This window comes from Oncorhynchus keta, chromosome 34 (genome assembly GCF_023373465.1).
Source record: "Oncorhynchus keta strain PuntledgeMale-10-30-2019 chromosome 34, Oket_V2, whole genome shotgun sequence".
NCBI classification, from domain to species: Eukaryota; Metazoa; Chordata; class Actinopteri; order Salmoniformes; family Salmonidae; genus Oncorhynchus; species Oncorhynchus keta.
In genome coordinates, this window is record NC_068454.1 from 39,659,071 (window position 1) to 39,675,763 (window position 16,693).

The following is a 16,693-nucleotide window of genomic DNA, read 5'->3' on the forward strand; positions in this document are numbered from 1 at the left end:
TTGTTTAGCAGCCAGTTCCTCAAAACCTCTAGCCAAGCTTTTGCTTCTAATCCAGTTAAGGATTCTTTAAGGGTATACACCCACCTTGTTGAGATACATTTTGGCCAATGTCTTGGACTTCCTCAAACACTCAAATTTTCCTCCAATTACTGAGCTCCTCTAGTTTAGCTGAGTCAAATTACATGTATCTTATTTCAAGTGAATCATAATTTTGGATGTCATTCTTTTTTTCTCGATTTTCCATTGGTTCAATTCTGAGATTATCTACAAGTGACAGGTCAGCTGTCTCTGTTGTACCAGAAAGTGTAGCTCGTTCAGAGTACTGCAAGTTGTACCAGTTCTGGTGTTTTCCTTTGGCTTTTGCTACTCGTCCAATGACGGTTGCTGTGTGTGGAATACACTTTCTCTATCCATGAACAGTTGAAGTCGGACATTTACATACACCTTAGCCAAATACATTTACACTCAGTTTTTCACAATTCCTGACATTTAATCCAAGTAAAAATTCCCTGACTAAGGTCAATTAGGATCACCACTTTATTTTAAGAATGTGAAATGTCAAAATAATAGTAGAGAGAATTATTTATTTCAGCTTTTATTTATTTCATCACATTCCCAGTGGGTCAGAAGTTTACATACACTCAATTAGTATTTGGTAGCATTGCCTTTAAATTGTTTAACTTGGGTCAAACGTTTCGGGTACCCTTCCACAAGCTTCCCACAATAAGTTGGGTGAATTTTGGCCCATTCCTGCTGACAGAGCTGGTGTAACTGAGTCAGGTTTGTAGGCCTCCTTGCTCGCACACACTTTTTCAGTTCAGCCCACACATTTTTTATAGGATGGAGGTCAGGGCTTTGTGATGGCCACTCCAATACCTTGACTTTGCTGTCCTTAAGTAATTTTGCCACAACTTTGGAAGTATGGTTGGGGTCATTATCCATTTGGAAGACCCATTTGCGACTAAGCTTTAACTTCCTGACTGATGTCTTGAGATGTTGCTTGACTATATCCACATAATTTTCCGTCCTCATGATGACATCTATTTGTGAAGTGCACCAGTCCCTCCTACAGCAAAGCACCCCCACAACATGATGCTGCCACCCCTGTGCTTCACTTTTGGGATGGTGTTCTTCGGCTTGCAAGCCTCCCCATTTTTCCTCCAAACATAACGATGGTCCTTATGGCCAAACAGTTCTGTTTTTGTTTCATCAGACCAGAGGACATTTCTCCAAAAAGTACAATCTTTGTCCCTATGTGCAGTTGCAAACCGTAGTCTGGCTTTTTTCTGGCGATTTTCGAGCATTGGCTTCTTCCTTGCTGAGCGGCCTTTCAGGTTATGTCGATATAGGACTCGTTTTACTGTGGATATAGATACTTTGTACCTGTTTCCTCCAGCATCTTCACAAGGTCTTTTGCTGTTGTTCTGGGATTGATTTGCACTTTTCAAACGAAAGTACGTTCATCTCTAGGAGACAGAACATGTCTCCTTCCTGAGCAGTATGACGGCTGCCTGGTCCCATGGTGTTTATACTTGTGTACTATTGTTTGTACAGATGAACGTGGCACCTTCAGGCGTTTGGAAATTGCTCCCAAGAATGAACCAGAATTGTGGAGGTCTACAATTTATTTTCTGAGGTCTTGGCTGATTTCTTTTGATTTTCCCATGATGTCAAGCAAAGATTTGAAGGTAGGCCATGAAATACATCCCCAGGTACACCCTCAATTGACGCAAATGATGTCAGTTAGCCTATCAGAAGCTTCTAAAGCCGTGACATAATTTTCTGGAATTTTCCAAGCTGCTTAAAGGCACAGTCAACTTAGTGTGTGTAAACTTCTGACCCACTGGAATTGTGATTCAGTGAATTATAAGTGAAATAATCTGTCTGTAAACAATTGTTGGAAAAATTACTTGTGTCATGCACACAGTAGATGTCCTAACCGACTTGCCAAAACTATAACCGACTTGCCCAAACTATAGTTTATTAATGTGGAGTGGTTGAAAAATCTTGAGTGATGCACCCTGTCAATGATGCCTCCGTTCCTCACAAATATCACCACACCATCTTGGCCAATGACTACTCAAGGTCCTTTAGACTCTTGACAGTCAACTCGTTTGTAGTACACTCATCGGTGGATTGAAACTGTTTATGCAGAGCCCTGTGACTTCTCTCTCAACAACCTGCTTCAGTGAACGCTTTTCTCACTGCTTGTACTGCTGAAAGGTGCTGTCACACCCATGCTCTCACACTGGTCCCTTCAAATGCTGGTGGCTTGTCAACCAGTACAAAGCAGCGGTGTAAAGTACTTCAGTAAAAATACTTTAAAGTACTAGTTAAGTAGTTTTTTGGGGCATCTGTACTTTTTACATTTTTAATTTAATTTGGAATTTTACCCCTTTTTTCTCCCCAATTTTGTGGTATCCAATTGTTGTAATAGCTACTATCTTATCTCATCAACTCCCGTACGGGCTCGGGAGAGACGAAGGTTGAAAGTCATGCGTCCTCCGATACACAACCCAAACAGTCGTACTGCTTCTTAACACAGCGCGCATCCAACCCGGAAGCCAGCCGCACCAATTTGTCGGCCGGGCGCTCACTGCGCGATGAGACAAGGACATCCCTACTGACCAAGCCCTCCCTAACCCGGACGACGCTAGGCCAATTGTGCGTCGCCCCCACCGACCTCCCGGTCGCGACCGGTTACAACAGAGCTTGGGCGCGAACCCAGGGACTCTGATGGCACAGCTGGCGCTGCAGTACAGCGCCCTTAACCACTGCGCCACCCGGGAGGCCGGGGCATCTGTACTTAATTATTTATATTTTTGCCAACTTTTACTTTTACTCCACTACATTCCAAAAGAAAATAATGTACTTTTTACTCTTTACATTTTCCCTGACACCCAAAAGTACTAGTTACATTCTGATAAAAGGAATGTGAAATGATTTATACTTTTACTTTTGTTCAAGTATATTTTAGTGATTACATTTACTTTTGATACTTAAGTATTTTTAAAACCAAATACTTTTAGAATTTTACTCAAGTAGTATTTTAATGGGTGAATTTCACTTTTACTTGAGTCATTATATTTTAAGGTATATTTACTTTTACCACCACTGGTACAGAGAAAGATTAGAGTTCTGCCCAAACACTAGTTGGTACGGGCTGTAGCCATGAACATTGTGCATTTCATTTTTTTGCCACCAAAGCCCAATCTAGGGCTGTTTTCCAATCACATCCATTGTCTTTCTTCACTTTCAGCATAATCTCTGTGAGTATTTGATTATGTCTCGCCAGAAGTCCATTGCTCCATGGACTGTATGCAGCAGTTGTCTTTACTTTCATGTTGAATTTCTCAGCCATTTCTCTTATTTCATTATTATTGAATTATCCTCCATTGTCACTGTACAACTTCTGGAGCGGGCCATGCACACTTATCCAGGAATGAATGAAGTGCTTGACGATTTGACTGGGTTTCTTTGTATTCACAATGCTTCCTCCACTGAAGGGTGTGAAGTGGTCAATGACGTGAAGGTACCACACACTTGGTCTTAACTCATGTTGATCTACAGCCACTGTTTCATTGTACTTGGAAGCCAGTGGCAAACCAACAGCTGGTCTGGGCTTAGGTTTGCTGTATTTCTGGCATGTCTCACAACTGTTAACTATGTAAAATGTAAATACTCTCATTATCATTATTCCCAGAACTGCTGAGTACTTTCTGAAGTCTGTCAACTGTAGCATGTCCAAACTGTTTGTGAAGTTTTAACAATACTTTGTGTTTTTCCTCTGTGTTCATGTTCTCTGTGACTGTAAGAATCTCCATGTGCTCTGTGTCCGTCATAATCTCATTTTTTACATGTACACTGTGTGATGTCTTGTCTAAAATGTTTACACAATACTGGGCTGAGGTAGTAAGTTCAAGGGTTATTTAAAAATCACTGCCTTGTCATTTTTTATGTCTAGTACAGCCCCTGCCTTCTTGAGGGAAGCTTTGCTTAATAGTAAGGGGATATCTGCAGGGACCACGTCTGTTTCAATGTGACACTTCGTCTGACCAATATTTGCTGGTATCTTGCCTCTTGGTCGATTGGAAGATTCTTCCATTTCCAAATTTGAAAGCTCTGTTGCTTGGTGTGTCAATCAGTGTCATGTTACACTGCTCTATCTCTGTGTTTACATTTTCCTCTGTTACTCGTTCATTTCTATGAGGACAGTCTATAAACTAATGGTAAGTGCTTTGACAGATTGCACATTTTATCTCCTTCCATACCTGTCCAGTGGATTTATGGCTTGGCAATGGCACCCTTGTCTGGTTGTCTTGAGAATGTGACTTGTGGTGCCTTTTCTCTGCTGCTCAGTCTAATATGCTGCGTCACTCACTTGCATTCCATCTGTTATTGGCACGACAATTCAGCACTAAATGTACTTTTAGTGCCGACTTCAGAGATGCAAAAGTCCCTACCATCCAGACAGGCAGTATTTAGCAACTTGGGCTCCCGAGTGGCGCAGCGGTCTAAGACACTGCATCTAAGTGCAGAGGCGTTACTACAGACCCTGGTTAGATTCCAGGCTGTATCACATCCTGCCGTGAAGAGGGCACGACAAAACATTTTCCCCCTCAGGAGACCTTCAAAGATTTGGCATGGGTCCCCAGATCCTCAAAAGGTTCTACAGCTGCACCATCGACAGCATCCTGGCCGGTTGCATCAAATCAAATCTTATTTGTCACATGTGCCGAATACAACAGGTGTAGTAGACCTTACAAATTCTTACTTATAAGCCCTTAAGCAACGATGCAGTTGTGGCTTTGGACTAGAAGCTGTTTAAAAGCCTCTTGGACCTCGACTTGGCGCTCCGGTACCGCATACCGTGCGGTAGCAGAGAGAACAGTCTATGACTAGGGTGGCTGGAGTCTATGACAATTTTTAGGGCCTTCCTCTGACACCGCCTGGTATAGAGGCCCTGGATGGCAGGAAGCTTGGCCCCGGTTATGTACTGGGCTGTACGCACTACCCTCTGTAGTGCCTTGCGGTTGGAGGCCGAGCAGTTGCCATATCAGGCAGTTATGCAACCCATCAGGATGCTCTCGATGGTGCAGCTGTAAAATCTTTTGAGGATCTGAGGACGCATGCCAAATTCTTTCAGTCTCCTGAGGGGGAATAGGTTTTGTTGTGCCCTCTTCACGACTGTCTTGGTGTGCTTGGACCATGTTAGTTTGTTGTTGATGTGGACGCCAAGGAACTTGAAGCTCTCAACCTGCTCCACTACAACCCCGTCGATGAGAATGGGGGTATACTCGGTCCTCTTTTTCCTGTAGTCCACAATCATCTCCTATGTCTTGATCACGTTGAGGGAGTGGTTATTGTCCTTGCACCACATGGTCAGGTCTCTGACCTCCTCCCTATAGGCTGTCTCATTGTTGTCGGTGATCAGGCCTAGAACTGTTGTGTCATCAGCAAACTTGATGATGGTGTTGGAGTTGTGCCTGGCCGTGCAGTCCTAAGTGAACAGGGAGTACAGAAGGGGACTGAGCACGCACCCTTGAGGGGCCCCCGTGTTGAGGATCAGCGTGGTGGATGTGTTGTTACCTACCCTTTACCACCTGGGGGCGGCCGTCAGGAAGTCGAGGATCCAGTTGCAGAGGGAGCTGTTAATTCCCAGGGTCCTTAGCTTAGTGATGAGTTTGGAGGGCACTATGGTGTTGAACGCTGAGCTGTAGTCAATTAATAACATTCTCACATAGGTGTTCCTTTTCTCCAGGTGGGAAAGGGCAGTGTGGAGTGCAATAGAGATTGCATCATCTGTGGATCTGTTGGTGCGATATACAAATTGGAGTGGGTGGTGTTGATGTGAGCCATGACCAGCCTTTCAAAGCATTTCATGGCAGACGTTGGTAGTCATTTAGGCAGGTTACCTTAGTGTTCTTGGGCACAGGGACTATAGTGGTCTGCTTGAAACATGTTGGTATTACAGACTCAGACAGGGAGAGGTTGAAAATGTCAGTGAAGACACTTGCCAGTTGGTCAGCACATGCACGGAGTACACATCCTGGTAATTTGTCTGTGAAAGTTGATCTGTTTAAAGGTCTTACTCACATTGGCTGCGGAGAGGGTGATCACACAGTCATCCGGAACAGTTGATGCTCTCATATGCATGTTTCAGTGTTGCTTGCCTTGAAGCGAGCATATAAGTTATTTAGCTCGTCTGGTAGGCTCGTGTCACAATCAGGAGGATAGAGTTATGGTCAGATTTGCCAAATGGAAGGTGAGGGAGAGCTTTGTACTGGGGGTCGAGTAGAGTTGGTCTAGAATGTTTTTCAACCTCTGGTTGCACATTTCACATGTTGATAGAAATTCAATAAAACTGATTTGAGTTTCCCTGCATTAAAGTAACCGGCCACTAGGAACGCCACCTCTGGATGAGCGTTTTCCTGTTTTCTTATGGCAGAATTCAGCTCATTTAGTGCGGTTTTAGTTCCTACCTCGCTCTGTGGTGGTATGTAGACAGCTTTGAAAAAAACAGATGAAAACTCTCCGGGAAAATAGTGAGGTCTCCAGCTTATCATAAGATATAAGATACTCCACCTCAGGTAAGAGTTAGTTAGTTTTTAATGTCCCATTGGTAGGATATACATGCTTTCAGTTCGTCAAAATTTATTTTCTAGCAATTGAATGTTAGATAGCAGAACAAAGGGTAAGGGCAGATTAGCCAGTCGTCGACCTGGTGCTCACAAGGCACCCTGATATCTTGCCTCGGAAACTCTGTTTCCTTCTCCAGCGAATCACGGGGATCGGGGCTTGGTCGGGTGTCAACAGCATATCCCTGGCATCCGACTCATTGAAGAAAAACTCTTTGTCCAGTTTGAGGTGAACAATCCCAGCTTTGATGTTTAGAAGCTCTTTTCGGTCATAGGAGACGGTACCAGCAACATTATGTACAAAACAAGTTACGAACAACGCGGAAAAACAAACAAAATAGCATGATTGGTTGAGGGCCGGTAAGATGGCAGCCCTACCCACCGGCGCCATCATCACATTCATCATCACCACCTGGTATGGAAACTGCTCTGCATCTGACCATAAGGCACTACAGAGGGTAGTGCATTCGGCCCAGTATATCACCGCAGCCAAACTTCCTGCCATCCAGGACCTATATAATAAGACTCCAGTTATAGACTGTTTTCTCTGCTATCGCACGGCAAGCGGTACCGGAGCACCAAGTCTAGGACCAAAAGGTTCCTCAACAGCTTATAGCCCCAAGCCATAAGACTGCTGAACAATTAATAACATCACCACCGGACTATTTATATTGAACCCCACCCCCCGCTTTGTACACTGCTGCTACTCTGTGTTTATTATCTATGCATAGTCACTTCACCCCTAACCTGTACCCCCGCACACTGACTCAGTACCCCCTGTATATAGCCTCGTTATTGTTATTCTTATTGTGTTACTTTTTATTCTTATTTTTTACTTTAGTCTATTTGATGAATATTTTCTTAACTCTTCTTGAACTGCACTGTTGGTTAAGGGCTTGTAAGTAAGCGTTTCATGGTAAGGTCTACACTTGTTGTATTCGGTGCATGTGACAAATAAAGTTTGATTTGATTTGTGACTCCCATAGGGCGGCGCACAATTGGCCTAGCAGGTAGGCTGGGGTAGGCTGTCATTGTAAATAAGAATTTGTTCTTAACTGACTTGCCTATTTAAATAAAAGTTAAACAAAGATAAATCAACTTGAAAGCTAACACTGCATCCAGGAGAACCATGTCGTACTTTCACATCCTATTATACCTCTGTTCGAAATCAATTATGTAGTCCGTCATTGCAACTGAAATGTCTATAGTAAAACTGTCAAAGTTTGAATATGCCTCGTAGGCACGGCCTTTCTCTTTTTTCAGACACACAGAATCCAGTGCTCTGATCAAAGTTCCCATTCCGTCATCCTTGTTCAAATCCTCAATGGATATTTCCAGTGCTGTATCTCTTTCTCTTCCCTCGAGTGATAATACCACGGCAAGTGCTTGCTTTTTCTCATCCAGATTAGTAACCCGTGTCTCGAGTGACAATACCACCGCAAGTGCTTGCTTTTTCTCATCCAGATTAGTAACCCGTGTCCAGATTCCAAGTACATTTTTCCAACTTTCATACGACCTCTTCTCGTCGAAGCGAGGTGGCACAATGTTAACTTAAAATGACACAATGACTAGGTTTCAGTTTATGGTTGCCATTGTACTCATGCCAGGTCCATCAACAGTGAGACTACCACGCAGGTATAACAATAACAGAGTGATACAGTAGCACCATAATAACAGAAATATATGGATACTTAAAACATGAATTTAACAAAACAAGCTTATATTTTGGGTTCTGGTGGGGTACGACAGTTGAACTAAACTTCCGAGGCATTAATAAGTTAAGAATCAATGAGTACATATCATTCATTTATAAGTCCAAAGATGGATGTAGCAACTACAGATTGCCCCATTAAGGGAAGGGGACAGGGAAAATTAGACAGGCAGTAAAAATAAAAATGAACAGATATTTGGCTAAATGTGAACTGCCACTGTAGAAACACTGATATTACAACAAGTGTTAACACAAAGAAAACAACATATTGGGAAAAAAATTGAGAGAAAAAGAATGAACAAGAAAATAAGAAAAATTGAGAGAAAACGTACCGGTTTCTCCCCACAGAGTGTCTTGGCCATCAATTTGCACAGCGTGCTCGTTATTCAACGCCAACAAGCCTCTCACAACCTGCCGAACGAGAAACTTTGATTAATGACACAGAATACAAGCATCAAATATAAAAGCTATGAGTTAGTTCTATGCCGTGCTGGTTATATCGCAGAAATACCGGAGCGACGAAACAACTTCTACGGGTCGATTAAAAAGTAGCCCCAGCAAATGATGCTTCTCTGGCACATGTTAAAATAATCACTGGACTAGAGTGCTGATGCATGTACTAGTCTCTATAGGCTCTATAGTAGAGATTCTCCGTGCTGTGTAGTACAGGCCCAATGGTATTAATATGTCGGTAGTGCTAGTTAGCCCCTTTGTCTGTGCTCTCCTTTACACTCCTCTCTCACTGGGCCCTCCGTGGAGGTGGAGGTCGATAGCCCATCCTATAATACTGTCGACCCACAGCCCTAGTGTATAGGGCTAACAGTATTACAGCCCTTTTAATGAGGAGCTGGCATCAATCAACCCACAGTAGGGATTGACACGGTATTTTGAATATTCAAACAGACATTAGATTTCGATTACTTGGGATATTATACATTTTTGCAAACAAAATAGGCCTATTTTTGGCTTTGTCAAAATGTTTATTAAATGATCTATGTGACATTGCTACATAGCCTACAAGGACAGACCATAACATTCAACTTTTTAATAAAACAACCGTTTAATGACAGTTTTTATGAGTGTGCCCCATATAAAAGATGCCCCGGTAGACTATACACGTTTCACACGTATAACTTGTTGTCATTGAAGCTTGTTGTTATTGTCGCTCAATCAAAGCGGCCGTGTAGCAAGTGAAGTGGGAGATTTCTAATCAATGCTAAATGTAATAAAAATGATGCCATTAAGTTGGCTAAATGAGGAGTAGTAGGTACAATGATCAACCAACAAGTAGGCTGTGGTTTCATATTAATGGAGTCATTGTAGACAAGTACGGGGAGCGCAATAAAATATAGTCAATTAGCCTTGCTACTTTAGCTAGTTAGTTGGCTAACTTTGCTGGCTACTGTAGCTCGCTAGCTTCTTTACAGCAATTTAACGCAGTCAAGACAGGCACTACCAGATCGTATGATAGATAACCAACCTATGGCAGCAACAAGTTTGTCTAACTAGCGTGAGATGGTTTGGCTACTTTCTCTCTCTCCTTGCAAAACACATACTGTCACACACCAGCCTTTGCTTATCTCTTGCCCCTCCTCCACCATTCTGCTAAAACATGCGCGAGCAAGTCTCCATTGAGGTTTCCCCCCAAAATGTTTTCTTTAAAACACATGTATTCGACTCTCCGGATACATGAAAAAATAGCATGATATCATTTGAATGGTGAAATCATTTCAAAGGCCCATCCCTAACCCACAGCCCAGTATGCTCCTCTCCTGGGCAGCTAACTGCAAACCACAGGAGGTTGGTGGCACCTTAATTGGGGAGGACGAGCTCGGACTCGTGATAATGACTGGAGCAGAATTGGTGGAATGGTATCAAATACATGGTTTGAAGCCATTCCATTCGCTCCGTTTCAGCTATTATTATGAGCTGTCCTCCCCTCAGCTGCCTCCGCTGCTGAAGACATACTATGGGATCAATACTGTACACATGGTCGACCTACAGCCTATTTCATAAATGAAACAAGAAGAATGTGCAGCTGAAGTTTTCAGTGGAATCACCTTTGTTTCCAAAGCACAGAGGTGAGGTTGTGTTGTGGAGTTGTAAAGGTGAGGGACTGTGTAGGAGAACTCTCCTGTGTACAGTACAGGACTGACCCGTGTGGATAGTGTGGGTGTACAATACATTGCAGTCAGGGTTCATACACTTTTTGACACATTACTTTTCCCTGACTTTTAACCACATTTCACATTTCCATGACCAATAATTTGGTGGTGTCTCTACAGTATGTAAACATGAAAAAGCAGGCATAAAAAGTATGCTTGCTTTTTTATGTATACATACTGTAGAGACACCACCAAAGAAGAGCTCTTAACTAGGTACCAAAGGACATTTTCTCAAAAGTGAATTTGCAAGTTTATCAACTTTCAAAGCAGAAATACTTTCCCATTGTTCCTCAAACCTGCAGTGTATGATATTTGTGTAGCTCTGAGTCTCTACTTTTATTCAATGTAAAAAACACAATTTCAAATTTTGCTACATAAGACCGATTTGTGCCGGTCGGATAACTTGTACCAAAACCTCCTGCCGCTGTGGGAGTTGTTTGTCAATTAGGTTATTCTATAAATATTTCTTTAACATTGTCAGAATAACATGGCTAATGTTGATTAGAGGGGAATGCCAACTTTCCAATTCAGTGTATGAGCCATTGTTTTACAACCAAAGTGTGTAGCATCAACTGCACCTCGGCCATTTGCCTGTGGCAAGTTTTTAGGACACTTACGCAAGTATAAACACACACACAGAAACGCGCAATGACTGATATGTAGATTTGTATGTGATTGATAGAATATATAAAAAGTATGACTAAATTATTTACAATGTGCCAAAATTATTAAACTAATTTCCATGACTTTTCCCAAACGTTTCTGATTTTAATATGTTCCAAAGCCTTTCCATAGGGGTGCGCCGAGTACTTGTGCAAAAAGAGTATCGTAACGGATATGGAGAATTTTCCCAAAAAGATTATGACACAAGTATTTTTTATTATTATCCTTGGTCGGAAAAAAAGTTATTTTCTGCTGCCAGCGCACATCTCTCTTTCACTCAAACAGTGTGATGCGCTGTGTACTCTGAACAACTATTGGCTAGTTCTTCTGTCTGTAAAGAAATGGGCGGGGTATCGGTTGAGCCTGCTGCAACAATTGGATTAGACCAAGTCACTCTCTCTGCTCTCATTTTCCCAGACAGGCTGTTTCACTCACTCATAGTCACTCGTCTCAGGGCACAAGTCTCCACTTCTCCAAACATCCTGTATGAATCAGAATCTGTAGCTAGTCATCATTGTTTGCTAAGGACATATGGTTGTTTCTGTCTGTCTACTTGGTGTTGTTTAGTAGGTCTACTTTGTCTGTCCGTTTAATTATTCCATTGCTGACGATGTCTGTCGTTATGTAGTGACCTAAGCCCATGCTTGCTTGCTATTATTATTTATTCTCGCCCAGGAATGTTTACTGAGTGACAGATCATTTGAAAATAAAATGACAAATGTACATTTATTGTAGAAATGTTGTGGCATAAGTGTCGGGAGATAAAATATTTGCTCTTCTCGAAAGTGAAAAGAATATATTGGTAAAGCGAATTATTATCTTCATCTAAATTTTTCTGGAATAAATGAAGGCAGTAGTAGCCATGCATTAGGATATTTATTAGTCTATTTCGTTGATAATTGAAAAGGACTAAGTAAGTAAATCATGTGCATTTTCATCTGTCGGGTCATTTAACAATGTGTGTGAATGGGTGAAGAAACATAACGATGCTCTATGTGATGCAGTCCAAGCGATAGCGCAGTAATGCGCACTTGAGGAATTAGCTTTACAACATTTAAAGCACACTTCCGGGTTTTACGATGACGAGATAAAACAGATACGATTACTGAGATCGGGCACAACCATACTTTTCCAGGCCTGGAAAACTATTTTCTAATTCCATGACCTTTCTAGGATTTTCATGACCATACAAACCCTGTGCAGTAAACTGGGTGGTTGCAACATGTGCCATTTGGGATTCAACCAGTGTCTTTTGACTGACCTGTGTGTGTCCCATGCTGGAGGCAGCGATCAGAGCCTGCTGGAGGGTCTTGTTCTTCAGACTGCAGTTCTGCTGCTGGCCCTCGGGGATCCACTCCAGCTCCAAGAGGTACTGGATGATGCCAGGGTGGCCCCTCAGAGCAGCATGGACCAGAGCACACTGACCGCTCTTATCCACATGGTCAACCTGCAACAAAACAACAACAGGGTTTATATGCTGTAATACAATGACATATTTTATTATTTAAATTGTTTTAAATTGAACCTTTATTTAACAAGGCAAGTCAGTTAAGAACAAGTGTCAAGAGAATGTGGAGATGGGGCTTGTGGAACTTTATGTTGGCAAGGGGAGAAATGTCACCATGGACAATTTCCTAACTTCACTGTCATTGGCGAATAATTATCTTGCAAAGAAAACAAGTCTGGTCTGCACCATGAACAAAGTGAGAACGGAGCTCCCTTAGTCTGCACAAAATAAGGCACCTACACAGCCATTGTACTCCACAACGGTGTTGAAGAATGACAAGACAACGGGGAATACAATAAAGAGAAAACGGGAGACTATTATGCACTACAACCAAACAAAGTTACGTCAAAGTGTGTCAAGGAAGTGAAAGTTACAAAAATTGTGTCAACTGTTAGTACAAGGGATAGCAGCTAAATCAAATGCACACAATATAAGCACGAGCTGACAATAATTTAGTTTTTTTACTGCTGTCATATCGACACTTATATTCATTATAACGCCATTATCGCATTTGTGCCGAGTTTCACTATTTATAAAGGCCACTTGGTGCTTATAATGATGTTTAGGCTACTTTCATCATTTGACCGTGCATCTTGTGGTTGCTGTATTTTTATTTTGTTGTTATAAAAATAAGCTGTTACCGTGTTCCAGAACATATGCATTCTGTTTCATAATTGTAACAAAGGCATTCCACAAATAAAATTGATTGAACACTTGCATTTTGGCGTTGTTTTGTTTTTACATATAGCCTACAGTAACATAAAAAAATGAAAATGCTATTGCGTTTTTTGAAATCAATTAAAATTTGTATTCTAATGTTACCCAAGGCCTTCATTAACACAACCAAATTATTATTTTTGCGGTAGCATATATGAAATATATTAAATACACTGTTAGAATGTTGCAGTCAAAATGACTAGTGTTAAGGGAAAAGCTGGGATGATTAGCCCTGATCCTGTAGATGTCTGAGGGTCTAGGGGCAGTAGCACCAACCTTGGCTCCTCTCTTGCAGAGCATGCTGACTAAACCCAAGTGTCCGGCAGCCGAGGCGAAGCAGAGAGGGCTCATGCCGTTCTCGGACACCACGTCCAAGGTAGCCCCGAACTCCAGCAGCAGGCCAGCCATCTCCTGGTGGCCCAGGTGGGACTGGACACACAGCACCGGGCCGTTGTTCAGCACCTCTGTCCTGTAGTTCACATTGGCCCCGCCTAGCATCAGCAGACGACTCACCTGCAAGAGCAGCACACATTAAATACACATGGAATTCAACTGTCTTATCAAATCGTATAAGAAAAACATGAGCATGGAATGAAACATTTTGGCTTCCCTAAACCTGAAAATAGAGGCCTGGCTGTGCTAGCGGTAATGCCGCATCCTTCGGTTGTGATGTGTGGGTTGACTCATAACTCGCAGTCCCCGCAGCTGTATCTGTGGGGCGGCGACTTTATGGTCATGAGATATTGTATGGATGAAGTGCGGGGTGGGTTGAAAAAGGAGAAAACAATGCCTTAAAAAATCCATAAATGTATCAAATCAAATTTGATTTGAAACATGCGCTGAATACAACACCTTAATGTTGTCACGCCCTGGTCGAGGTATTTTGTGTTTGTCTTCATTTATTTGGTCAGGCCAGGGTGTGGGGTGTTGGGTGTGTGGCTTAGTGGGGTTATCTAGCAAAGTCTATGGCTGTCTGGAGTGGTTCTCAATCAGAGGCAGGTGTGTATCGTTGTCTCTGATTGGGAACCATATTTAGGCAGCCATATTCTTTGAGTGTTTTGTGAGTGATTGTTCCTGTCTTTGTGTTTGTTGTCACAAGATAGGTTGTATAGGTTTTCACGGTCCATTTGTTATTTCGTATATTAGGTTATTTCATGTATAGTTCATTTTTTCGTTAAAGAACATGAGTAACCACCACGCTGCATGTTGGTCCGATCCTTGCTACACCTCTTCGTCAGAGGAGGAGATAGAAGAAAGCCGTTACAACTGTGAAATGCTTACTTACAAGCCCTTACCCAACAATGCAGTTTTAAGAACATAGAGTTAAGAAAATATTTACTAAATACAATTAAAATAAATAAGGTAGGGGCAAAGTGACTATGCATAGATAATAAATAGCGAGTAGCAGCAGTGTAAAAACTAAAACGGGGGGGTGTCAATGCAAATACTCCGGTGGCCATTTGATGAATTTTTCAGCAGTCTTATGGTTTGGGGGTAGAAGCTGTTAAGGAGCCTTTTGGACCTAGACTTGTGCATTTTATGTCTATAGGCCACATTGAGATTTGCTTTCATTATTTTAGGCCATCTGGCATTCTTGCGTAAGCCTAAGCTTCAGGGCCAAACTGTAGCCTACTTGCCAATTGCCAAATGCTTTTGGGAACGGGCAGAAAAAGTTAACGTCGATCCATGGAGGCAAAAAGGACAATGTCCGAGATTAATTCAATTCAATAAGTGAAAAGCTATGAAATGGAGAGTTGAAAATAAAGAGAAGGGAGGGCCAGAAAAGTAATGTTTGGGAAAGATTTGGTGACATGGTAAAAGAGGATTATTTTGTGTGATGATTGTGTGGCAATATACATATTCGACAGTCACAAGACGGGGACTTCAAATAGGCCTTTGGTACGTCAAGGGAACTGTAGCCTACTGTTCAGATGGGTTAAATGGAAACTGAAATCTGGACACTGACAGTAGGTCTATAACCTCTCATATAGCCTTCATATTAACTCCTGCAGAATTAAGCACTTATTGCAGTAAAGTGATACACCAAGCGTACATTTGGATCCTGGAACAGGAGTAGAGAAATATGATTTATTTCTTTCAGCATCTTGAGAGAATGCAAATGCACAGTTAGATACCGTCTGTAGAAGTGCTATGTTTATCAGCAACATAAAAGCTGATAGTATTTCAACCACATAAAATATTCATCCAAGCCGAACTGAAATGTTTACATTTTAGAAATTTAGCAGGCGCTCTTACTTTTTCTGAAGAAATCTTATCAGAAACATGTTGGGTCGTTTTCACAGCTTTCTATTTCCTTGCAACCGGTCAAACAGATTTTTGCAACAAAAATAAATTATTAAATGTTATTGCATTTTCCTCTCGATCCCTAAATGTCTTTGCTCTATAAAAGAAGCATAGACCACAGAGAAAAATGTACCGATGTCAACTAGATTGAAGCATTCATTCTATCAATTTATGACATTATTCTGGTGAGCAAGGGTTTATTTAGTCTTCTAGGGCAAACATATAATGACAGAAGAGAAGCTGCATGTATCTAAGTATAGATAAGTTGACTAACATATAGCCTATCAAAATATTAGAAATTATAAGCAGAAACATATCTAAATCTGTCAAAAAATCCTGCACCCCCTGTCAAAAAATCCTTCCCCCGTCTCTGACTGTACACTCTTAAAAAAAGTGCTATCTAGAACCAAAAAGGGTTTTTGACTGTACCCTTTGTAGAACCCTTTCAAGAACTCCTTTTGGTTAAAGGTAGAACCCTTCCACCGAGAGTTCTACATGGAACCCAAAAGAGTTCTACCTGAACCAAAAAAGGTTCTCTTATGGGGTCAGCCAAAGAACCCTTTTGGAACCCTTTTTTCTAAGAGTGTAGCCTACAGATATTTTCTATATTAGCAGGTTACAGTCGGGGGCGGGTGTCAGATTTTCACTTCATCACATATATTTGGGTGGTTGCGGATGGGTTAGCAATTGCGGACTGGAGCGGGTGGACATACAGCTGACCGGCACACCACTTTCCTCAGGCACATGTGTATTTTGTCAGCATAGGTTCAAATCTGACCTACTGCTCTTTGACACATCCTTTCTCCATCTTCCCCCACTGTCATCTCTCTCACTGTCTAACCTTTAAAAATATTTTTGAAAAAAGAAAATCGAGCATAGAATTCAGCCAAATAGCTAATTTAAAAAAATGATATATATATATATTGCACATATAGTCATTTAGCAATGCATTCAACGCAAGAGTACACAGTGGAAATTATCTAGTGTT

At 41.7% G+C, this 16,693-nt stretch overlaps 1 protein-coding gene across 8 annotated transcripts in view; it reads right to left on the reverse strand.

The window, feature by feature from the left end:
• Positions 1-16,693, reverse strand: part of LOC118367119 (protein TANC1-like) — a 266,705-nt gene that overhangs the window by 23,421 nt on the left and 226,591 nt on the right. For all 8 annotated transcript variants that reach the window (XM_052493856.1, XM_035750185.2, XM_035750184.2 and 5 more), the window contains 3 exons: positions 13,678-13,914; positions 12,439-12,624; positions 8,682-8,760 (listed from right to left, as the gene is read on the reverse strand). In XM_052493856.1, the coding sequence (XP_052349816.1) occupies positions 8,682-8,760; positions 12,439-12,624; positions 13,678-13,914 (502 nt within the window). The remainder of the gene's footprint in view (positions 1-8,681; positions 8,761-12,438; positions 12,625-13,677; positions 13,915-16,693) is intronic.